Consider the following 25,478-nt stretch of genomic DNA (forward strand, 5'->3'; position numbering starts at 1 on the left):
TAGGGCTGCTCTAGACACAGCCCATCACCGCTAGCCTCTACATGTGCTTGTCACACACCAGGTCCTCAGGGTCCCCTATCCCAGCCACAAAGGACACATAGCAAGTTCTCTGCACGCTCAGGGAAGCCCCTCTCACTTGGCAAAAGGCCAAGGTACGTAGGAGGCTGATCTTCTCTCCTTAGAGACGCTCTGTCCAGGTAGCATCCTGGGGTTGCAGGCTTGGTTTGGGGCCATCTCCTTTCCAAGCCCTTTATTTTGGAATGTCTGTCTAGGGGGCATTATCCCCCTCTTTTCTCAGATCCCAAAGGGGTGTAACAAGTCTCCTCCTTGGCGCTGACCTCAGGTGATGAGGGTCAGGGGCACCAGGGCAACCTCACTTGCCTCTGACTTCTTTTTCTCTCAGCTTGTGGGCTCTTCATCTACACTCAGAGGGGGGATGCGGGGAGAAGGGGGAAGGGCCCCCGTGGGCATCCCGGGCAGCTGGTTCTGTGACTGCGGAGGGACTGGAGCAGTGAGTCTGACCTGAGGCCATCTCTTTGCACCCAGCCCAGGCTGGGCTGGGAGTTCCAGAAGCTGTGCGAGGGGGAAGGTTCTGACATTCCAGGGCTCCTGGAAACTGAGGGTGCCCAGCCTGCATCTTGGATGTGAAAGGAAGTTTGCCAGCCTCATCTCGGGGAGATGGGTCAGATGATGCCCTGCACATCAGTGGTTGCAGGTCAGCCATGGGAGACAGTGGTTAGAGAGTGAACTCTGGACTACCAGACCTGGGTTTGAATCCCATTTCTGCCACTTACTGGCTGTGTGGTTGTTTTGGTTATCTATTGCTGAGTAATAAACACTGCAAAACCTGTGGCTCGGGATAACAGGTATTTACTCAGGATTTTACAATGTGTGCAGGGCTCAGTGGAGATGGCTTGATTTCGCCCTATGTGTCATGAGTTGGGTTGTCTTAATGGGGGAAAGAAGATCCTCTTCTAAAATAGTTTCACATCAGTTCAGAACTCAGCTGGGGCAGGCAGCCAAGAGCCTTGACTCTCTTCCAAATAAGCCTCTCCACCTGACTGCTTGGGCTTCCCCACATCATGGAGGCTGGGTTCCAAAAGGGAGGAAGCCAAAGCTCCTAAGCCTTCTTAATGCCTGGGCTTGGAGGTCCCAGCACATCATCTCCTCTTCATTCTATTGGTCTAGCAGTTCTGAGCCTGACCCAGATTCAAGAGGAGACATAAGCTCCATCTCTCTCTCTTTTTTTTTTTTTTTTTTTTGCGGTACGCGGGCCTCTCGCTGTTGTGGCCTCTCCCGCTGCAGAGCAGAGGCTCCGGACACGCAGGCTCAGCGGCCATGGCTCACAGGCCCAGCCGCTCTGTGGCATGTGGGATCCTCCTGGACCGGGGCACGAGCCCGTGTCCCCTGCATCGGCAGGCGGACTCTGAACCACTGCGCCACCAGGGAAGCCCCTAAGCTCCATCTCTTAGAGAAGTAGCACCCGTGTACATGAAGGGGTGAAGTTGTTTGGGGCCATCTTTGGATACAAGCTACCACAGTGAGCTTGAGCAAGTTATTTAATCTCCCCAAGTCTCATTTTCCCCCTCTGTAAACTGGAGATAAAAATATCTATCTCGTTTGGTTACTGATAGGATTAAATAAGCTCTCATTTGAGCTCACAATCGTTGGAAGAATGTACAAGTAGCCCATGGCTCAAAAGAATTCAATGTTAATATTAGACAATCCTATGCACACGTTACGCCAGAAGACGGTGGAAAACATTTCCCACCGTTAGTCCTTTTGGCATCTGCCTCTGACGTCTCCTGTCTCTGGTCTCTGGCCTCTAGGGTCCTCACCGGAGATCCCCCCAGGCCTTCCTCCCCTTCTCCTGGACATGCAGCAAAGTGCCTGGGGGTCTGGGCTTCACTCCTGGAAGGTCTTTTCCTGGCGCCACTTGGTGGGGGGGGGGGGCGTCTAGGCTATCAGCTTCCCTAGGTTGGGACACATCCTGTGGAACGATGTTGACATTGCCCACCCCTCCCAACCCCAAACCCCTCCCCATGGGCTCCCACTAATTGAGAGGGATTTATTGTTGTAAAACTATAACCGACCTCCTGGGGGCCTCCACAGGTCTCTTCGTGGTAAAGTTAGCTGGAGAGGGAGAGAATGAAGCCAGAGAAGAGAAAGAAGTGGTGAGTCCAGGCTTGGAAGAGGACAGACCACCCCCTACCGCAGCCTCTGCCTGGGCAGCCCTGGCAGTTCATCAGTGCAGCGAGGCTCCGTTCTGCAGGGCCGAGGCTGTGTCATTTCTGCAGGAAGCAGGGGCACAGCTGACCCATCCTGGGGCATCATCAGGCCTCTGGACCCAGGCGGTTAGGAGTAGTTGGCAGCAATCTGATGGAACACCAAATGGTGTGAGAAACGGGGCAGCTCTAATCAGGCTGGGAAGCAAAATTCCTTTTGTCCCGTTTCAAAAGAAATGGGAAAACCAGATTCTCTAGGTGTTCAGAAATGCCCTGTTCCTGGGAGGCAGGGCAGGCCTGGGCTGTGGTGACTGGAGACCTTACAATGTGGGGTTGGAGGGGTGAGATGCATTCTGTTTCAGGAGAGCCCCCATCCCCCAGGTGTCACGGAGGACATCTCAGCCCCTAACCACCCAGGCTGCACCCACCTCCTTGGCCTGCAGTGCGGATGGAGCCCCAGCACCCCCCCAGGTGGTTTCTCCCCTCGGGGAACCTGTCACCGCAGAGCCGCCCCACACAGCCTGCCCGTTTGGCTCCAGAGACCCCCGTAGGGCCTGAGCTCCTCATTCTGGCCACCGTTACCCAGGAGACCTCTGTCACCAAGGCTCCAGGGCCAGGCTTTGCTGAGCAGAGATCGTGCCTCTGAGACCAGGAACGTTTCCAGTTGGCTCTCCTCCAGCTGGCTTTGTGCTCTTGTCTGTCATTGCTGGTAATGCAACTCGCATTGACCAGAACTGGGACAAGCTCTGGGTGGAAAAAACAGTATTTCAGTGACTTGCACCAAGTCTCGGGCTCCAGGGGCCCCCTCGGGCAGTCCCGAGCCTGGGGGCTCCTATGCCCTGGCTCAGGAGGGCCGTCTTCCACGAGTTCTGTGAGGCAGCCGCGTGGCCGCCCCTCCTCGGGGCAAGTGGGCACCCAGCAAGTGAGAACACCCCACACCGCTGCCCGCAGCGGGTCGAGAGGACACCCTCACCGCATCCAATCCCGCCTCTGCACAGAGAGGGTGTCGTCCCAGTTTTCCAAGCTGTTAAGAGAAGGCCTTCTGCACATCATTCGGCTCACCCAGGCTGCAGGCTGGGATGGAACCAAAAAGGCGCTGAGTGAGGAGATGATGTCAGTCGTTCACTCGGTAAACGGCTCTGAGCCATCCTGTGTGCTGGGTCCTGTCCAGGGAATGGGAACAGAGGTAAGCAGGACACAGCCTTGCCCTCTGGGAGCTCACAGACCTCATAGCCAGCCTCTCGGCCTGGGTAGGCCTGCTATCTAGACCAAGATACGAAACACGGGCTTTCGGAGCATGGTTGAGAGCCTGCCGTGTGGCAGGCGCTGGGCATGGGATTGTGAACAAGAAACGGGCCCTGCCCTCTTAGAGCCCGAGGTCTGGTAGGAGAGCACAAACCGGAAGTTATCGGGCATTGTGCCGTTATGATGGGGAAGTCCAGGGTATCATGAGGGGTGGGGTGTGGCCCAAAAAAGCAAAGCAGGGGACCTGTGTGTTGGATTCATATTAAAGGTTATCCTCTGTCCTCAAGACCAGATGTTTTCACAGTTTTGTGATATTACTTGTTTCACTTTCCTTTTTGACCCTGGCCGAGTTCCCATCAGACAGAAGCCTCAGCCGTTCCTGCGCAAGGAGATGGTGATCAGACCCCACAGACAGCCACCAAAGGCCACCCTCACACACTCATCCTCCCTCAAGGCCGAGGGATGGGACACCGCTCCTCGGATTCCATGATCTCTGGCTCCTACTGAGAAAGGAGGGCCGGAGTTTGACGGGGACACAGTGAGATGAGCAGAGTCCTGCACGGTGGGGACTTGAGACCACATCCTTCCCCCTCCTTCAACCCACAGCCGGGGCTGGGCAGAGCCTCCCATCGTCTTGCCGCCCCTCCAGGTCCTTTGGCAAAATTTCAAACCTCACTACTTAACTCTGGATTCCCATATCACCAACCCGAATGCTCTGCTCAAACCTCTGCATTACACGTGAGATGACGAGGGTCCCGGGGCTTATGACTCCTTCAAGCTTAATTAAATTCAAGCTTAATTAAATATCTGCTGAGCAACCTTTCCAGACTTCTCTGGATTCCCCCGAGAGGAGCTCATCCTGCCTTTTCTTCTGGGGGCTGCTAAGGCCTGTCCCTTGGTTCTTGCGAGAAACAGCTGACCTTCCCATGACCCAGTGACCGTTCCAGCCCTGGTTGTCTCTCTGTGCAAATGCCGGTTGGCCCTGGTCTCAGCTTCAGTAGAGGCGGGAGACCAGACTGTGTGGAGGAAGACAGTGGTCACTTGAGTCTTATCTCACTGCACACTCTCAAGTCCCCTCTGGATCCGACGCCTCTCGGGCCACTTTGGACCCTCTCGCTTATCTGTGGGTCACTGGCCACCAGCCCCAGCCTTTGCTGAGATCACCGCCTCTGTGTGGACTCAGACCCCCTCAGCTGAGCAGCCTCTGGCCTCGGGTGCGCGCTATACATTTCCTGCCTCTCGGGCTGCCCTGGGCATGAGTGTGTGAGACGCCGCATCCACCCATGAGCAACTGGAAAGCCCACCAAGTCACACCCTACATGTGAACCAACGAGAAAGGGGAGACTGTGGACAAATTCCCTCCCTTCTCTTCTGCAGGACTGTGCTGAGAAACAGTTACTTAGACAGATTCTCAGAAGATGGTCCTGGGGCACTGAGCAACCAGTTACATTTGTCACCAGTCTGCACTCAGCTGCATAACACACTCCGGAACTGGCTCCCTCTCCGTCCCAGACGCACTCCCTTTCCCTCTCCTGCTCTCTGAGGTCACCCTCCCTAACAAAGGAGTGGCACCGTGGCTTTGCTTCTTGCTCTGCTTTCCAAGGAACCCAAACCAGGCCGCCTCAATTTCCTTTCCGGAGCACCTCTTCCACTCTGCGGGATGCTCCTGGGGCCACAATCAGCATCCCCACTGTCCCCTCTGAGACGGGCATGTGGCCATCTAGCTGGTCAGCACCTCACCTTCTGGCCACAGAAACTGGCTCAGGAACGGCCATGGGACCCACCTGAGTTTTCCCTGGGAATTAACATGGACACTGGGGGCCTCATACACCCGTAACGTCATTGCCTTCCTTCTTCTCCACCAGTGATGGATTCCGTCTCATCCACTCAAGACCCAGCTGGACTCCTGCTCCCGGGAGACTTTCTTCAACATCCTGGCCCAAAGAGATCTCAGCTGCTTCACTCACTAACACCCGGGATCCCCATCACGGCTGCCTCTCCAGCCCCCTTGCTGCCATCCTCGGGCCTTGCTCTTCTAACCAGTTGTTTGAAGCTGTTACTGTTACGTAGGCACTTACTCGTGGACCTGTCTCTGCTCGGCATGGAGTTCTGCCAGCAGCCCGTGTGGATTCGTTGGCCAAAATGCAGCAGGTGGGCATTCCGCATAGAAAGAGGCCAGGCTGTTGAACATAAGGTGAGCAAATTGTCCAGGTTTGCCCAGGATTTTGCCAGCTTTCCCACTGACTGTCCCATGTCCCTGGAAACCTGCATTGCTGGGCAAACTGGCACCGTTGGTCACCGTCCAACGGGCAGGAGGGTGCCTCGTTCCAAAGTGAGGGGTGCAGCCTGAACAGATTCAGCCCAGACACCATTCACGTATTCATTTAACACAATGTGTTGAGCTCCGACTATGTGTCAGTCATTCTTCTAAGTGTGTTTACTAGGGGTGAACAAGACCTGGCCCCTGCCCTCAAGAGCTTGTAGCTCAGAGCAGAGGTCAGGAAATCTTCTCCGCAAAGGGCCAGATCAGAAATATTTTGGGCTTTGCACACGCCATAGTCTCCGTCGTATCTACCCAACTCTGCCATTATAGCTACAGACAGTTAAATTGGGCGTGACTGTGTTCCAATAAGACTTCGCAGGCGGCAGCCCCAGGCGTAGAGGTAGAGACAGACACACAGAGCCTCAGGACGCCTGTCGGGGCCCTGCTGCTGGCTTGAGCCGGCACCGTAGGCCACCATGTCGTGCATTGTGTGGTTCCACAGTCGCCACCATGGTCAGCTGGACCTGTTGGTGAACGCCTGACCGTCCTGAGGCTGCCAGTGGTTGATATAGCGGGACTGGCCAGCAGAGACCATGGCCGCTGGCTGGAACAGTGGTGGCAGGAGACAGAGCTGAAAGGCTGGAGGGGAGAGCAGAGTCAGGAGACCTTCTGGGGCCTCCAGCCCTCTAAGCACTGAGCCATAGCCCCAGGGGGCCCAGCCCAGGGAGGGCTTGCTTTGGGCCTGCAATGGAGCTGAGTTCTGTTGCCTTTATTTCCATGGGCATCCTTACAATGAAACAGCTTCCTCCTCCTTTCCTTTCTTCCTTGTTTAACGATTCAGTGATTTGTAGTAAAATTATAAAGCGTGTGACTATCATCCTCATCCAGTCTCTATAATAAATCTGTTTTTCTTTTTTTTTTCTTTTTTTTTTTTGCAGTACGTGGGCCTCTCACTGCTGTGGCCTCTCCCATTGCGGAGCACAGGCTCCGGACGCGCAGGCTCAGCAGCCATGGCTCACGGGCCCAGCCGCTCCGCGGCATGTGGGATCTTCCCGGACCGGGGCACGAACCCGTGTCCCCTGCACCGGCAGGCGGACTCTCAACCACTGCACCACTAGGGAAGCCCTAAATCTGTTTTTCTTGAAGGGATCTGAGCGAGTTCCCTACAACCAACAACCCTCATGCACCTCAGATCCATGTGAAGACAGAGCACTGTGGGGACACAGAGGAAGGGCCTAATCTAGGCTGGGGGTCAGGGAAGTCTTCCCAGAGAGATGCGCGTCCAAAGCCAGGACCAGAGGGCGGTACGAGTACCCCGGAGATGTGGGGGAGGGGGAGAGTCCCATCACTTCTTTGACCTTCAGGTGGCAACATCTGGACCAGGTGGCCCCTACCGCAGGCACGGGGTAGACAGAACCCTCCGTCAGCCTCTGCTAACCTGCACCAGCGAAGTCGGAGCAGCTCCCCTGCCACCCCCACCTCTGCCGTGGAGACCACCCTGGTTTCAGTGGACGGGGCCTCCCCAGTGCCCCCTGGGGGTCTCGACCTCCTCATCTTCATGGAAGGGAAGAATCTGCACCATCCCCGGGTGCAGTCGACGGGCGCGGTGCTGCCTGTACCACCCCAGAGAGCTTTCGTCCCAAACACCCTAACCCAGTGTTTCCCAAGGAGTTAGGTGAGATTATACCCCTGCGGCTCTGAGACTGGTGGGAGTGTCTGACCATACACGACTCCCTTCCCGGTCCCATCAGAGAGGATCCCCAAGTCCCGCCTGCACGCAGAGCCCCCGCTCTCCCCTCTCCCCACAGCCAGGCCTCCTCATCCTGGAGCAGGAATCATTTCCTGCCAGGAGGCTTCTTTGCTGCCAGCGAGAGACACGAGATCCAGCTCCGCAAGTAAATAGGAGCAGCTGGAAGTCGCGCATGAGACGCGCAGCAGCCCGGCGCTCAGGCCCCCTCCGCAGGTGCCTCCTTCCCCCGAGGGAGGACTGATGGCAACTTGCTGCAGGGGTCCCCAGCCTTGGGCCCTGGGGTCACCCCGCTGTGGCAGGGATGGGCGACGTTAGGCCTGACATTGTCTCCGGGGATATGCCACCCCTATCTGCTTCCATGTCCCATTAGAGGTGTCTGGATTCGCTCCACCTACCCAGGCCTGGGCTTCTCCAGGAACCGGGGGCACACGCCATATTTGCCCAAACCTAGGGCAAGCCTGGGTATGAGGCATCTCCCACTTGGCCGTTAAGAAGATGCGTATGCAAAAGCAATAGTTTTCTCAAATGAGAAGATCCAATCTGAATATACAGCCTATTAGGGGTGTGTGTGCCATTGTTCAAATGTCTCAGGGAGTCGTTCATGGGTGTGTTTTTAAAGACATATTTTAATTTCATAAAAGGTAACTAGTGCATTAATTTGAAAATGTTGCTCTTTTCCGCTTTCACATTTTATGGAACATTTTTATCTCAACTTTTCACTAGCCTCTTGGGTGTCTGTGTCCTCACCATCCCTTGGGCCAAGTTAAGCCACCAGGGGCTTCCGAACCCCATGACCTCCGCTCGAGGCTCAGTTACTCAGATTCAGCACTTTTGGAATCCCTGTGTGACACAATCACTGGCCATTTTACCCCATAAGTGCCCCTTCCTGTAATGTTGGAGGCTTAGAGTTTTTATTTAACCTTAAGATAAATGTGACTTCATTCATAACTGCTGATGTGGGACATCCCAGGCACCCGGGCATTATCATCACTTCTACGAGGGTGGTGAGGCCCTTTGTGCCCGGTTGGGGATAAGGGCTTTGGGGGGGAACCCTGGCTCTCTGTTACCTCCAGCAGGTGCTATGGGGCCTAGGATTCAGGTGGAGTCGAGCCTCCAGTTGCCTCCTGGTTTGAAGTGAGGGCTGGGACAATGGTGATGGTTGCAGCTGTCAACTAGCAGGTGTTTATCGGCTCCGCCGTGCGCCCAGCCTGTGCCAGGCCTGCAGGCAAAGAGGGGATGAGAGCCGTCTCTGGGAGAGACAATTAAGAAGGACCGTTTCTGTTTAGAGCTCCGTGCCCAGTGTACTGCGTAGTGGAGGGCCAAATCAGGCGGAACAGACCAGGAGAGAAGTCTGCTCTCCACCACGTGCTGACTGGGGGAGGCTGGAGGGCGGGCTGCGCCCACTTCGGCAGCAGACTGGTCACTCTGTGACGGCTCAGGGTGTTTGAAGAGCCCCGAGAGGATCTCAGAGAGGGGAGGGAGGGCCAGGCACAGAGACCCAGAGCGCTGTCGTGGAAAGAGCCCGCACCTGGGAATCGGAGAGCTGCCGCCACTCATGCCTCCATTCACATCTGTTTCCACATCTGTAAAACAGTTCCCTTCCAAGGCAAGGTCCTGTTCATATCTATTTCTAGTGACAAGTCCTCTGTTTTATGGGGTCACCCTTACTTTTCTTTTTTTTTTTTGAGATTCTGGTTTTGATGTGGACCATTTTTAAAGTCTTTATTGAATTTGTTACAATATTACTTCTATTTTATGTTTTGGTTTTTTGGCTGTGAGGTGTGTGGGATCTTAGCTCCCTGACCAGGGATCGAACCCACACCCCCTGCGTTGGAAGGCAAAGTCTTAATCACTGGACTGCCAGGGAAGTCCAGGGGTCCCCCTTACTTTAATCTCCAAACAGAAAGACTTGTGATTTCATCCCACATTCAGTGGGAACCCTGGCGTCCCCACAATAGTCTTAGAAGTCCCAGGGGAAACGGTCCTGGGTCCTACAAGTCTGTATATCTGACCCACATGGAACACCTCTCCAATTCCCTTCTCCCATAAAGGACGACTGACATAGGCTATTGGAGTGCAGGATACTCTATGGAAGCCCAGGGCTAGTGGATTATAACGTACAGAAACTTAAAACGTACCCAAGCCCCTTTCTCTGCCCAAGGATTTCTCATCGGCCTGTGCCGCCCCCTCCCCAGGTGCTCTGATGCCAGATGTTCCACAGCCTTGGGAAGTCTTGGCAGTACCTCACCCATGCAGGCTGTTTGTGTAATTTCAGAAGCATAGGGAGTATTTCTGAAAGTGTTTCCCCTTTGCTATCTTGAGTTCTTCTTTGAGTTATAGCTTGTCCCAGTTTCATTGTAAATATCCCAACAAAGAAGAAATCACGTGGCCAAGCAGTTAAAGGAGGAGTAACGAGTAACGACTGATGATGAGAAGCAGATGGCCTGGTAGTGTGGGGAGAGCAGTAGAAGGGAGGGGGCGCTGGAGGAGTTGGGAACCTGAATTCTCAAGCTCACCAAAGGCTGTATCTGCTGTCGTGATTGGAGATGCTTTATAGGGTGACAATAAGGTGCCCCCGAGAACTTTCATGTAAGGTTAGGTAAGGTCATCCTCTGAGAATGGAACTTATTACAGCAGCACATGGGAGGAACAGTAATAATTAAAATATCATCTATAATAATATGACGATAATGTAACAGGTATGACCTGCTTCACCAACTTAGATTACAAATATGTTCACATTTCCTTTATTGCCCCAATTCATTGTTTTAGTCCCCGTGTGTCTTTGGGGCACGAAGAGAGCTGCCCCATATTATTCAAAAATCTCAGCGTCCAGGGGGAGGTCAGCTTTGTTTCTTCACACCAGAAGAATCAGGGTCCCAAGAGCCCACCGCTACGATTGCTCCTGGCTGTCACAAGGTGTCGCTATTGAAGCTCGCGCTCGCAGACGATGCTGCTACCCTGGAGGGTGGGATGCCCTTCACGGACTAGGTGCGGGATTACAGCTCTTCTTAGTCTACTTTCCCACACTCAGCCATCACTGCCCAAAGCACGGCCCCTGGGGCGTGGAGGCTGGGCGGGAAGGGTAATTAGCATACGCCACCTTCCACACCGGCCTCAGCCCTCCTCCTGTGAAATGAGAGCAGCACATCAGCCCAAATCCCCCTTCACTCAAGGTGATTTAATCGGAGGGCTTCTCTGCTCTTCCCTGCCACTGCTCCTTGGATCACCCTAGCTCACCTGAACAGGTGTGCCCGACTTTGCATCTCAGAGGTCAGGGCTGGGATGTGGGTGCTTCTGTCTTCAGAGAGCCCCAGGGAGTCTCACCCCTACCAGCAGGGGCGGGCCAGCTTCTGCTAAGCGCCACAGCTCACACCCCAAGAGAAAGAGGCTGGCACCCTGGTGGCTCACCTTTGCGTAACCAAGGGGGCACACAGAACAAGGTAGTGGTTACCAGAGGTGAAAGAGGGTGAGAATTGTGTAAAGGGGATCCGCTGTACGGTGACGGATGAAAACTCCATTTTTTGTGGTGAGCGTGCTGTAAGGTATGTAGAAGTAGAAATATAATGTACACGTGAAACATGTGATGATATAAAACAACGTTACTTCAATAAAAAAATGAATCTAAAACTAAAATAAAGAGGGCACACAACTGATCCTTCTCCAGAGGAAGAACGTCTGTTCCAGGTATCGCTGTCTCTGCGTCAACCAGGAGCTCTTAACCTGGGAATCAGGAGTGAGAGCCAGTGGCGGCGTCATGAACTGGTTGGGGAAAAGCATTAGGTATTTATTTTCACGAATCACTGATTGAAACTAGCATTTCCTTCCTTTGTGCTTACAGGCATCACACCACAGTAGTACGTATGGTGCCTGGGACTTTGTCACCAGTAGAAATCACAACTATTTTCCTATAGCACCACAATTGCTGTAGATATTTTAAAATGTTATTTCAGCTCAGCGTATCACTAATTCAAGATCATGATAAGTTACTGAACCTGTCACTAGACCTCCTTTATCCAAGGCCTCGATAAAGCACATATATTGCTCTATCACGATTCTTAAATTCTGTTCATTGTATTTCAGTATATTTGGTTTCCTTTACCATCCTATGTCTTTTACTTCATGCATTTAAAACTATGATCCTGGGCTTCCCTGGTGGCGCAGTGGTTGAGAGTCCGCCTGCCGATGCAGGGGACGCGGGTTCGTGCCCCGGTCTGGGAAGATCCCACATGCCGTGGAACGGCTGGGCCCGTGAGCCGTGGCCGCTGAACCTGCGTGTCCGGAGCCTGTGCTCCGCAACGGGAGAGGCCACAATAGTGAGGGCCCCACGTACCGCAAAAAAAAAAAACAAACTATGATCCTGGGGAAAGTGCATAGGCTTCCCCAGACTGCAGGAGGAATCCATGACACAGAACTCATTAAGAGCCATGGCCATCCAGAGAGCAACTGGCCACTGTTTTGTTTAAAAAAAAGAAAAAGCACCTCACCACAGTTCTAAGAGCTGATATTTACGGAGCCCTTACACATGCCAGACATTTTCTATGTGTTGTTGCGTCACAGGTAGAGCTGTTATTTCCATTTAAAGCTGAGGCACTGGTGCACTGAACGACGTAACTTGGCCATGAGAACACAGCGGTCAGCGTAGGAGCCAGGAGTCAGCCTTGACCTTTTAACCCAGCGCTGAGATCTCACCATTTTCAGTCAGGCTGCCTCCAAGGTCCCAGGGAGCTCGACCTGAGTGTAGCTCACCCTCGAGGGCTGAGGGCCGGGCCATAGCCAGCTCAGGCCAGGGGAGGGAGGTGGTCTCAGGGGGTCCAGTGTTCAGCCCACCTGGGGTGACCGTGGCCTGCTCTCATCTTATAGGCACCAGGCAACCTCCAGTCCCCCAGGGTCACCCCGGCTCCCTGCCCCTTGCGGGCCTGGATAAACCTGACCAGAACCCCAGTGTCATGGGCTGAGGGGGACAGGGCCCTCCCCAGGACAGCCACACACTCCAGGGCTCACATCCTTCCTCATCTTTCTTTTCCGTGCTGCTTCAGGCCATCAGCCACCACGACTTCCTTCCCTGGTTCCACAGCGTTTGCTCATGCCAGGCACTGCAAGATTTTCACCATTTACTAGAGATCGTCCAGGCCACACATGCCCTCTGCCATCCTTCTCGTTCTTTCCTGCTTCCTAACACTCTCCCGTCTCCCTTCTTCCTTCCTCCTTTTCTGAGGCAATAGATCCTGGCCCCTTTCTCTCTTGGGACAGTTCCTCCCATTTTCACCTCCAAAGACTTTCCCCAATACTTTCTTTTCTGAAGGGGAACTTCGGTAAACAACATTTTCTCAATCTAACTAATTGCTAAACTGAGTCCTGTCTTAGTTCAGGCTGCTGTAACATAATACCATGGACTGGGCAGCTTAAACAACTAACAGACAGTTAGTTCTCACAGTTCTGGAGGCTGGAAGTCCGAGATCAGGGCGCCAGGATGGTTGGGGTCCAGTGAGAGCCGTCTTCCTTGTCCCAGACTGCTGACTTCTCACTGTGTCCTCACATGGTAGAAGGAGCAAGGGAGCTCTCTGGGGCACTAATAGGGGCACTAATACAGGCACTAATACGGGCACTAATCCCATTCATGAGGGCTCCACCCTCATGACCTTATCATATCCCAAAGGCCCCACCTCCTAATACCATCACATTGCGGGGAGAGGGTGGGATTTCAACATATGAACTGGGGGGGGGGGCACAAACATTCAGTCCATAACAGTCCCCAAGTGTCCCAACCGAGGGAAGAGGGAGCCCTGAGTAGGTGACATGTTTGAACTTGGTCCTTGGAATTGAACATCACTCATTCACATCATTGATACCATGGCTTTTTCAGCTGATCCTCTGTGCCGTCCAGCTACCAGGAGCCACGGAGGCATCAGCTGGGCACTGAGAAAGCCCACCCTGTAGCCCCAACCCCATCGGCCTGCCCACTCAGGATGGGGCTCTGCCCTGAACACACTCTGCACCCTCACAGAGTCCCAAAGGTACTTCAAGGCAAAGACCCCGGGTCTGGCTTCTCTAAAGACCCCGTACCTGCGTGCCTAGGTCTCCAGCCGCCTCCGCTCCCGGAGACTCTCTCTGTCTCGCTGTCCAGTTTGCACTCCTTTCTGAGACGAGGCGACCCACTCTGCCCTCTGTTGTTTCCTACCCTGTCTCAGACCCAGCCACTTGCTTCCTGGGGCCGGCTACGCCTTCCCAGAGCGCAGCTGGGAGATCCAGCCAAGTGGCTTGAGCTGCCCACCAAACGTTGAGCCCACCTGCCTCTCGGTGGAGGGGAGCAGCCTGGGCGCCGCCTCCGGTGAGGACCTACTGCCCAGCTGCTGTCAGGTCCCCGGCGCAGGGGACCTCCTATCGAAGGTCACACATTCCCAGGCCCGTATCTGAGACTGGGTCACGTGGGGTCTACAGGCCTGGAGTCCCATTCCAACTTGGGATGACTCTGAACGGCCCTCACAGCGGCAGGGGCCTCGCGGGCATTGGCTGAGCCACAGCTGGGCCTGCATCCCGGCTCAGCTTCTCCATCACTCCCACTGCTTCCGTCATCTCCCTTCACGGGCGTTGGTGCTGAGAACCCTCCTTAACAAACCGCCCACATGCTGAGATCCAACTCGGAGACAGCTTTTCAGGACACCCAACCAGCAGGGCAGGCATCCTGGCTCCAGCCTGGGGTGGAAGCCAGGCCTTCAAGAGGAGAGAGTGGGGTTGGGAGGAGGTGTGGGTGATGGGGGGGCCTTTGGGTACCACTGGAGCCCCACGGTCTTGACCACTCAGGCCACAGGCCTCAGGATGCCCCACATGTGCCCACAGGTTAGGGCAGCTGGTGTTGGGGTGCTTCTGTAGAGTCGCTCGGGGGACCTGCCCACCACGGTTCCTCCTCTTTTATCGTTTTACACATCAGACCACCATGTCCTGCCATTCAAGCTGCCATTGAGATGTTTTTTGAAGTTCAGAAACCACATGCCACACCCAAGGCCTGCAGCCGATTTGGGTTCGGAAATGGCCCTGTTCTCCGAGCCCGTGCTCACTGGCCTCTCAGAGGGGCTCGGAGCCCACTGTTCTGTCCAACAGGAGTGGACCACAGTGGCTGCTCAGGAAATATGATGCCAGTTGAACTGAATTGAAGCTGAAAGTGGTTCCACCCACAGATCACAGAGGGCACTCGTCCATCAGGACCACAAGGGCCAGGAAGAGCTGGTAAGAAGCCTCTTCTGGCGGGAATCCATGTGGGCGCCGGCGCGGCAGGGAGCAGCGTGGGGTCACTATGGTGGAGCTGCAGCAGCTCTGGGTGCAGGAGGCGGTGGACCCCTGGTGAAGAGTCTGGAGAGAGAGAACATCCGGAAGATTCAGGGCCTCAGGTTCCGGTGCAGCAGCGGCTGTTGTGAGGACAGTCAGGCGTCCGTGCAGCAAGTGCACCAGTGCGTTGAGCACTGCCATGCACCTCTGGCTCAAGCCCAGGCCCTGGGGATCAGCGAATTGGAGAAGTTCCAGGACCGCCTGGCCCAGTGCACCATGCATTGCAACAACAAAGCCAAAGATTCAATGGATGCGGGGAGTAAAGAGCTTCAGGTGAAGCGGCAGCTGGAGAGTTGTGTCATCCAAGTGTGTGGATGACCACGTGGACCTCACCCCAGCCATGACCAAGAAGATGAAGGAGTCTCTCGTCCACTGGGAAATAGATGTCTGCTATTGGGCATCAGGGCTGAGGGCAGGAATCTATTTAAAAAGAGGAATGGGGGGCTTCCCTGGTGGTGCTGTGGTTGAGAATCTGCCTGCTAATGCAGGGGACACGGGTTCGAGCCCTGGTCTGGGAGGATCCCGTATGCCGCGGAGCAACTAGGCCCGTGAGCCACAACTACTGAGCCTGCGCGTCTGGAGCCTGTGCTCCGCAGCAAGAGAGGCCGCGATAGTGAGAGGCCCGCGCACCGCGATGAAGAGTGGCCCCCGCTTGCCACAACTAGAGAAAGCCCTCGCACAGAAACGAAGACCTAACACAGCAAAAATAAATAAACAAACAAGAAAAAGAGGAATGGGGATTTGGGTCTTTAAGGAAAGTTTATGAATGAGGAAAGTAAGGATGCCAGCAAGTTTCAGTCACTTGCCTCTGGACACTGGTTCCTCTGTGTTTCAATCCTAGAAAGTGAAATGGAAAAAACACTGGTGCTAAAATTTGGGTCAGAGATAGTACAGGAGAGTTTTTGTGAGCCTGCATTTCATGTGGCCAGGGCTTCTCCTGACGATAGGCAATCTCCCTTGTACCAAACCAGAGCCCTCCAGAGTACCAGCCTCTCTTAGTACACAGATACCAACAGGCTGGCAGGTTCATCTGACACACCTACGATCTGGTGGGGTGTGAGAAGAGGTGTTTCTGTTTGTTGCCAACCTCCTGTTTGCCAGAAGGATCACCACTACCTCTTCCACAAACTGTGATAAATCAAAATCCAGGAGGTCCCTAATTTAGGACGGGAAAGGGGGCTTCTGGGGTTTTGTTTTATATACAAGGGCATGAAGTTACTTAAGATGTAGAGTTGGGAGCGGTAGTTTGGACAAAAATTTTGAAAGAGGCCATTTCTGGCCATCAAGATGTGGATGTGCATTTCTTAAAATTCTCACACATGACATCTTTCAGCCTGGAGACCCTGCAAAAACGTAAGAAGCGATATCACACCGGTAGGGGAAGCAAACCTTCCCTCTCCCTGGCAGCCATGGTGGGCCCTGAGGCTGTCTGCAGCAGACTGACAAGACAATCTCGCAGTGACACTCACCCTTGAAGGCAAAGAGGATTTTGATTGTGCTATGTGCTAGTATTCAGGAATGAAGAGTGAAAGAGGAACTGTTGGCTGCTTAATTAAGAGAGTTATGAAGTACTGGCTTTGGAAAAATCTGGTTTTCAAAGAACAGAATAGAGTGAAAGTCTAAACCCAGTATTACTTACTCTGCCCCCTGAAATAACAGAGCTCTACTGAGACAGTCCCTTGGCAACACGAAGGTCAAGGGAAAGAAAGTCAGCAGCTCGGGGGCGAGCTGTGACTCCTTTAGTGCAAAAGAAGGACCGCCCTCTGTTACCAAATACAACTTTTGCCTGGGCTTTTGTGACATGCGTTCTTCTTGCTCCAGTACTAGCACCTTATAGTTCTGATAAGGACCTTGTTACTTGAAATGATAACATAGCCTGTCTGTTTGCCGTTTCAAGACTGTGATATATTTTCCTAGTGGTTTGGTTTTAAAAATAAACAGGATTTAATTTTTCTTCCCCCCTCCAAAAAAAAAAAAAAAAAAAAAAAAAAGTCTCTTCCATTCCCTCTGCCTGAAAAGGAAGCCAGGTTTTTTGTCCAGAGGTCAGGTAAAGAAATCCCTGCAGGATGTTGTGGGTGGGGAGTACAGAGGAGTGTGGCTGGGCTCAGTGAGGTTAGAGCACCAGCTCCCCGAGCCCAGGAAGGTGCAGGCTGTTATAGTTCCCCAGAAGAGCCAGGACAAGACTCCACCTCCCCATGGAGTGGCAGGATGGCCGAAGGGAGCCTCGGGCTTGAAGGGGAAAGACCAGTTAACACCAAGTTCTCCGGGGCCGCGGGGATGAGCTTCATGCCCAAGTGTTTGAAGGGACTGTTAAGTGGACACCACAGCTGTGACCAGTGTGAGCTGAGACTCAGAGGCTCCCGTAAATAGTGCAGCCACTGAGGGACCCCATCCCTAGGACTTGTGCAGGTCTTGGGTGAGGGAGGGAGCCCCAGATGATGGAGCTGGAATATCCTACAGTAAAGCTTGATGAGTTCAGAGCAGGTGACATTCAATCTGAAGAAACAGAAGAAGCACAACACTCCTTTTGCTCCAGATCACAGAATAAATCCGCGTGCAATGGACTGCATGGTGCCCCTCCGCCCAAATTTATATGTTGAAACTCTAACCCACAATGTGACTGCTTTGGAAATAGGGCCTTTAGGAGGTGATTAAGGTAAAATGCGGCCATAAAAGTGAGACCCTGATCCGACAGGATTAGTGTCTTTATAAGAAGAGACACCAGAGCTCACGTGCACGTCCTCCTCCCTCCCTCCCTCCCCACCACGTGAGGACACAGTGAGAAGGTGGCTGAGAGCTCTCATGAGAAACCACACACTGCCGGACCTTGAATGTAGACTTCAAGAACTGTGAGAAAGAAATTTCTGTTGTTTAAGCCCCTCAGCCTGTGGTGTTTTGTTATGGCAGCCCTGCAGGTTATACACCATTCCCTCCCTAGGGATGGGTTTTGCAGCGTGCAAGAGTTTCCAGCTCCATTACATCCATTTTCATCCCTATTTTATCCAGGTGGCTTAAATGTACCAGCCTCTGAAGTCAAATTTTCTTAATACCCAAGAACCATCAGTTTGCTCCCGTCAGTGCAGATGTCCATTTTCTGCGAGGTTCCCCTCCGCAAGTACTTCTGGGTCTCCTGCCCCAGGACATGCTGATAAGTCCCCCAAACGCCTGCTGGGTTTCCATCTACATGTGCTCCACTCTGCTGCACATGCTGGATTCCCATCAGTGAGAGCTGAACCCTGGCTCCCACTTTAAGTCTGTGCTGAAGACTGGAAAACGGGAAGAAAAGCACAGCCAAGAGGCTTGTCTCTGCCATCGGAGGCGGCCCTTCCCAGAATCCAGGGGCAACAACACCTGGCACATCTCGGGGGGAGGTCTGCCCACCTGTCTGGTGCCAGTACTTTGGAAACTTCCTTGACCATCCCAGACCCTTGGCCATGAGGCCTCTCTGCCCTTCAGGGAAACCCCACCATCCACTCCAAGAGCTGTGGTTTGGCCCTGGACCTCACCCAACGATTCCTGGGTCATTGGACGCCTCGTTCAGGCACCATCCATGAGGATCAGCTACTTGGATCCTCTGCATTGAGCCAGGTCAGGTCTGATAATTGCACACCTTTCCAAACCTCTCTGCAGCCTCCACTGGTCCTCACTCCTCCCTGAACGAGAAGCCACGCACACGTGTCTGTGCAGCGTCGCCCATGAGGTGCAGCCCTGAGCCCCCCTCAGAGAGGGGTCTCTGGCAGCGGAACACACTTCACAGAGATGTTTGTTACACAGACGCACCCTGAGGTGCCTTTTGCGTGACTGTAGGTGCCCCTCAGAGCCTGAGGTCTCAACAGCCTCCCTCGCAGGGTTACGCTTGCTTAAGCGAGGTCCCAGAACAAAGTCTGGCTGAGGCTTCCAGGTGAACTCAGGGCCCCTGCCCCCCGCAGCAGAAGTAACGTCAGGCTTTGAAGTGACAGGGCTTCGGAGACTTCAAAGCACCGAGGGCCACATTTAGCTCCCGATCTAGCGTCCTGTGGGCCCTCCTGCAGCGGCTTTGTGCAGAGGACACATCTCGCAGGTTTGTGGCAGGGGGTGGGGCCTGATCTGGGGCAGAGGGGCGTCTGTTTGTCCTTCCACCCCGAGCTCCCGAGTCCGCCTTGACCCGCCTGCCATACGCTCTCCCTCAAATGCCCACTCACAGCTCTGAGTCCTGGGCTCACTTGAGAAGCTGGCTTTGGGTGGAAAAAAGCCAGAGGCAGCTGCAGTGGTAGTTTCAGGGGTTGTTCTCCCCCCACCAAATATCTCTGTGGCATTTTTCTGTGGGTCTTCGAATCCTCTCCCCCCTCGGCAGTGGGGTCTCACGGTGGCCCTGGAAGGTCACTGCGCACAGCACAGCCTACCCTCTAGGGTCAATGGAGGGTGGTCTGGAGTGGGTATCACCACCATCCCCACGTGGTTCCTACGTAGGGGCGTCCCTGTCCCTTTCTCGTGACTGTTCTGCACACCAGACACTCCTCACGCCCACACGGTTGCTCTTCTCAATTTCTCTCCTCACTGATCTCTCACCAGAATCCTTTTTAACCTCTGTTAGTCTCTACAGGTGCCCACCAGGTGTCAGCCATTTCAAGCATCTGTGCAATCACTGTTTATTTGTGGTAACAAGGCTGTTATCTCACTACAAATGTCATTAGTATCTTGTAGCAGCTACGTAGCATCCATACAGTGACTCTTAGCTTCATAGGGTCCCCAGAGAGAGACTCAGTAGGAATATAGTGGCGAATGCAGTTGGTGGACCAGCATTCTCCATGCAAATGTTCCCTGGGGGCCAATATTCCAAAGGAGGGTCAGTCCTTGCCCCTGAGGGGATGTGGCCCAGATGTGGCTGGCTTCTGGGTCAGCAGAAGATGGCTGTTGAATCAGCCTTCTCAGGCTGCCATAACAACATACCACAGACCTGTTGGCTTTCACAACAGTTCTGGTGGCTGGAAGTCCAAGGTCAAGGTGCCAGCAGGGTTGATGTCTGCTGAGGGCTCTCTCTCTGCGTTGCAGAGGGCTATCTGCTCACTGTGTCCTCATGGAGCTCCCATTCAGTGTATGGGGCAGGAGGAAGCAAGCACTCTGGTGCCTCATCCTATGAGGGCACGAATCCCGTCATGAGGGCTCCACCCTCAGGACCTCATCTTAAGGAGATACTTAGGAAGATACTTAGGAAGGAACGTAAGTATCTTCCAAAGGTCCCATCCATAAATACCATCACATTGGGGGTTAGGGCTTCAACATATGTTTTTGGGGGGAGACACAGTTCAGTCCACAGCAGCCATCAAGGAGCAAGGATGCCCCCAGTCACCCCTTGGCACCCAGGCCACAATGGGGCTGTGCTCAGGACTGTGGGGGACTCAGGAGAACGGGGTGGCCCAGGCCAGCACCTGGCTGTTCACACTCTCCAGGAGCTCTGGATAGGTTAGTAGGATTCACATGGGATGAGCCATGAAGGAAAACTCAGATATAACCTGGGAGAAACGGACTCTCTGTGGGTGGTCAGAGAAGGGAGGGGTCATCAGTGGAGGACTTCTGGAGAACTGGCTCTGTGTCTTCAGCCTGTTAGTGGTCAACAGGTCTCCTGAGCTGGGCCACACAATGTGTGCACAGGATTCAGGGCCTTTGGAGGCAGCTCCAGTGTCATGGTGGTGGTGGGACAAGATGGTGGGAGCAGGGTGGAGTGGACTCAGAGCTGGAGGAAACACAGCCTGTGGGGTCTGTGTGGCCCAGTTGCTGTCCCAGAGAACCAAGTACCCAAGTGGATGTGAGGGCTACATTTAGACCCTGCAGGGTCTGGCTCCTGGCCACCTGGGACAGGCCCCAGCTGTGCTCCTGGGACAGGCCAGAGGGTGGATCTCTGTGCTCCCAGACTCCATGTCCAGGTGGCTTCTTCGACATGGTCCCTTCATAGTTCCTTTGACCAAGATTATTGGGTCACCTGACAAGGGCCATCAGCAACCAGCTCTTCTCTGAGGTCAATAAGGGTAGCCCAAGACAAGGTTACTCAGCATCATTGAATCTATTTATTTGGCAAATCTGATTATTCAAATTAGTTTTCCAGTTAATTGTCCTAGGTTTACACATGTACATATACCCTGTGTATCTCAGATTTTCCAGATTAGGAGTACAAATAAGGCCAGACAATGTCCCTAAGCCTCCACGGGTTTTAGTAGTGAAAATTTCAGCCTCTTCCACAACTAAGTTCAGCCGTCCCTAACTCACTGACTGCCACTCGCTGCAGGGTGGGCCCTGGACGCATCAGCACAGTAACCTTAACCCTGACCCTCTGCCCCTTCTGTGCCTGCTGGGCCTGACGACTTAGCCCAGAGTGTGGACCCTCCCATAGAGCAGCCTAGCCTGCAGCTCTGGGCCTGTGCCCACTCCCACAGACCCTGATGTTTCCTCTGTGACATGCAATCCAGGATGGGTCCTCATGGGGAGAGAGAAGAGGCCCATCTCCTCCCCCTAGCGTGTTGGGATCAGTCAGCGGTTCCCAAGGCTCACCTCCACAGTTGTCACATCAACCCCAGTGTGCCACATCCTTCCAAGGACCTACACCTAATAGTTACGCAGCTTGTGGGTCTATACTCCCCTCCGGCCCTCTGTCACCTGGCTCGGCAGAGTCATGCTGCCCACAAGACAAGGCTGCATGTTTGCAGACATCACTGGGGATGATGGGTCATCAGGGCCCCACCATCCCTTTCCTCTTTAGAAGCCTGTCTGGCCCTAAGCACACTGGTAGATACAACTGCAGCATGAACCGCGCCACTCAGCTCCACTGGGCAGGCTCCCAGCTCCCAGTGCAAAGAGAGAAATTGGAGGTGGGCGGTTCCTAACTCCACCCACCCACGGGCTCTGACCCCATCCAGCCCAGTGTCCTGCTGGATACATGTCTGGCTTTCTGAGACTAGCACGAGTGTGCCTCGGCCCAGGATGGCCACGGGACTGTGCAGCCTGTAGGCAGGCGGAGGAGTGTCCAGGGCTTGGAGCAGCTGGGCGGGACTCATCTCTGGGTCTGCGGAGCTCCTGCCCCTGGCTGCCGGTTCATGGAGGCCCAGTCTGATGGGCGGGAGCCTCTGGTCCTGACCGTGATCACTGCTCTGCAACCATTTCTACCCTTTCTTCCTCACCGTTCCCTCCAGCCCCACAGAGTGCCACCTGACCACTGACCGCAGGGGAGGGGGGAGAAGGTGGGGCTTCTGCCCTTCTATGGCTCTCAGTCAAATTGAGGATTCTCAGACAGGAAGCCGCTCTGCCCTCCATCCTTCCTGCTGGTCTCACACCCCAACCCCCAACCCCTCACAGAGCCCCAGCGCTTCAAGCCTGAGACTGTTACCCAACCTCACCTCCTCCTTCCTCAGGGTTTTATCTAAATCGCCCTCTTTCCCCCCCCACAGCCACCCCTCCCTTCCGTCCACCGCTTAGCGGTGGACGCCTCTTCTCCTGAGGTACAGGCGGTTGCTTCTCTTCCTAAAGTAACCCCCCGACCCCGTTCACATTGTCTCATTTGTTACTTCTCATCCCACTCACTCCGTCTTGCAAACCACCCCACAATTTATCCTGATCACCATTTCACTCTCCGGAGGCTGAGTCAGTGGCAGGCTTTCAGCTGCCACCACTGCACCTTCTCTAGAGCATGAGAGGAGCCCAGTCCAAACTATGATTCAATCGTTTACAGTTTCCAACGAGGAACTGCCAAGAGCCCTGTGTCGTCAAGATGGTTCCTCTATTCCTGGCTGCCTCATCTTCTCCCTCCCAGCCACCGGATGGGGACATCTCTGTGGACGGTGCCACCGTGGCCAGCTGCCCAGCCAGGACTCAGGTGGGCAAGACAAGCACCTTGTTCTCCTCTGGCTGAACTTCTCATCATTCTCAAGGAAACTAAACCTAATCAACAACGTCGTAGCCTGTTCAAGAGAGCAAGCTGGTCATGTCCAGGAATTTCCCACTCCCAGGCTTGTCTCTACTGCCTCTCCTCCCCCTGGGCCAGAGCTCAAACTCCACGCAGTGGACGCCCCCATGGCAATGCGGGAGGGGTTGCCCAATTCCGGCCCTTGGCCTGTCTCCTACCTTTCCCAGGTATACCCTGCCCCCTTGTGGCTCTCAGGTGTCACCAGTGCCTTTCCACTCTGTCCCCACTATTTTCACAAAGTGTCCACAGCATCACAAAGCCTGGTCCACACCAGCCTGCCTCAGTCCGTCTGCAGCTTTGTCCTGGGCACAGGAAGGTGTGACTGGCCTTCCAGGCCTTTCCAAGGCCCATAGAAAACTCGGGGCTCTCTGCACATACTTGCTCTCCCCAGTCACACATTCTGCTGGCATCTCTGTGAGGTCATGGGCCAACAGAGCTCCAGAAGAGACCAGAAAGTACAGCTGCTCCACGCCGGGATCCCCAAACCAAAAAGGAGCTTGGTCCATCCCTCCCACTCCATCTCTCCTCCATGCCAACCCTCTTGATTCTCTCTCCTAACTCCTCTCTCTCTTCCTTTCCAGAATCTTCTAGTCTAACAGAAGGACAGAGGAGAGCTGGGAAACAGCCTTATTCAGATGGTCTCATTCTCTTTCTCAATTCTTCCAACCTCATGCTTTTTAGGCTTAGAAATCAAGAGTTCACCTGGGTCTTAGGTTCTTCAGAGCTCCCCAGACACTGAGTGGTTTATATCAAGTTGTCTGGGTGCTGGGGAAAGGGTTTGGGGTCACAGTGAGCAAAGGTGTCATTCAAGTGAGCATCAGAGGGACGGCACACCAGTAAATGTGCCATGTGTCAGCCCCCCATATCAGAGCCCTAGGAAGAGGTATCTGCTATGGAATTCAGACTGAGGTTTCCTTCCTCCAAGCTCAGCTTTCTTCCCTTAGCCATGGTGGTCATGGTATTCTGGAGGACCAGCTGGACCCTGGAAGGCTGGTGGGCCATGATGTCCATGCGGAATTCTTTGATGACAAAGTAGTAGCAGAAAACATCCAGGCAGCAGTTGATATTGGAGAAACACATGGACAATTGCAGGAACAAGATGATGTTCTGCTTGGCTCTGCACTCCACGATAAAGCCATTCCTCACCAGGAACTGCAAGAGGAAACTCAGGTGGACTGGGAGAAAGGAGACCACAAAGACAGCCAGACTGGCCGCGATGGTCCAGATACAGGCCTTCTGCTGGACCCAGTCCTGGGTGTGGTCCCGACGGGCGACCAGAATGCAAATGCTCCTGGAGGAGCAGAAACCCATGATGCTCATGGGAAGAAGGAAGCCGAAGACCTCGAGAGGGAAGAAGACCTTGGCACTCCAGGTGCCGTCAGACATGTTGTGGAAGCACGTGTAGTTTTCCACTTTCCCATGGAAGCTATAGATAGGGGTGCTCCCCACCCACACCAGGACCCAGATGGTGAAGCAGATCCCAAAGGTCTTCCTGGGGGACCGGAGGTGGCTGACCAGGAGCGGGTACCGGATGGCCAAGAATCTGTCCAGGCTGATGTAGCAGATCGTGAAGATGCTCCCATACATGCTGATGAAGTAGAGGCACTCCACTAGGGTACAGAGGGGAAGAAGGGGAGCCTTCACGTGAGACAGGGCCATCTTGAATGGGAGCGAGAACACCAGCAGCAGGTCGAAGACCGCCAGGTTGATCATGTAGATGGAGGTGGCAGCGTAGCAGGGCCACCTCTTCTTCAGGAAGGAGCTGAAGCCTCGGATGGCGAGCAGATTGAGGAGCAGACCGAGGAGGAAGGTAGGGGTGTGGACAGCCAGCTGCACGGTTTTCATCAGCACCTCCACATCATGGAAGGAGCAGTTCTCACTCTGGTTTCGCTGGCTCATGTTCCTTCCTACAACGTCAACGGTAGATGAGATGAAGTTCCTCTTACCCTCTAGAACTGATGGATTCTCACGACTTGGTCAAGAATCATAAACATGACCCCTTTCTCACACAGCAATCTATGCTCTTTGAATAACGATCAGAAAACACAGGAAGAAAAATTACCTCGAAATCTGTGGCCCAGATAGAACCACCGTTACTTTACGTATATGTGTGTGTATGTGTATATATATATATGTATGGGTATATATATATATATATATATATATATATATATATATATATATATATATATATATATATAAAGTATATATATAATTCCAGACTCTGTACACACACACACGTGTGTGTGCCTTTATCTTTAATAAAAACAGAATTGTGCACAAGCAACTGTCCCTTTTTTTCCAATCAGAAGTCTTTCTGTTGAAAGTAGTAACAACAACATAAGCCCTGACCCAAACTGGTTTCATCAAAGAGTGAATTTCACAGAACTGGAAACATGAAAACTAGGGCAGGGCTGACTTGAGCTGCAGATCGTACAGCTTCAAATGCTGTTTTCAGGACCCAGCTCCGCTTTATATGTTGCCCCTCTGCTCCACCCCACCCCCACCCCGAAGGTTGGACAGAGCTCACCCCACCCCCGCATGTAGGGCTGGTGGCAATCGGTGCATCACATTCCCCTGGACACTGTCATTGGTCCATTTATAGGTCCAGGGATGAACAACAGACCCAGAGGCGATGAAAAGCAATGAAACTCTTGCTTGGGTTTCTAGGAAGGGGGTTGGGGCTTTTTCTTTGGGATTTGGAGTTGGGAGGATAAAGTCTGAAGCTGTTAAAGC

The 25,478-nt window shown here is 53.7% G+C and overlaps 1 protein-coding gene and 1 pseudogene across 3 annotated transcripts in view; one reads left to right on the forward strand and one right to left on the reverse strand.

The window, feature by feature from the left end:
• Nucleotides 1-2,420: 2,420 nt before the first annotated feature.
• Nucleotides 2,421-25,478, reverse strand: part of GPR55 (G protein-coupled receptor 55) — a 67,782-nt gene continuing 44,724 nt past the window's right edge. Inside the window, exon 2 of one of the 2 annotated variants that reach the window (XR_013828686.1) lies at nt 2,421-3,388. Coding sequence is in view for 1 of the 2 variants with exons in the window: in XM_079924081.1 (XP_079780207.1) it covers nt 23,616-24,649 (1,034 nt within the window). In the remaining variant the exon portion in view is untranslated. Of the gene's footprint in view, nt 3,389-22,271; nt 24,650-25,478 lie in introns of those variants that run through there. The other variant, XM_079924081.1, reaches the window with a different exon arrangement.
• LOC307187850 (protein FAM136A-like) lies at nt 14,778-22,688 on the forward strand (annotated as a pseudogene). Its single transcript has 3 exons — nt 14,778-15,194; nt 22,228-22,278; nt 22,590-22,688. The product of its transcript is annotated as a protein FAM136A-like (transcript).

This window comes from Stenella coeruleoalba (assembly GCF_951394435.1).
Source record: "Stenella coeruleoalba genome assembly, chromosome: 6".
Lineage (NCBI taxonomy): Eukaryota > Metazoa > Chordata > Mammalia > Artiodactyla > Delphinidae > Stenella > Stenella coeruleoalba.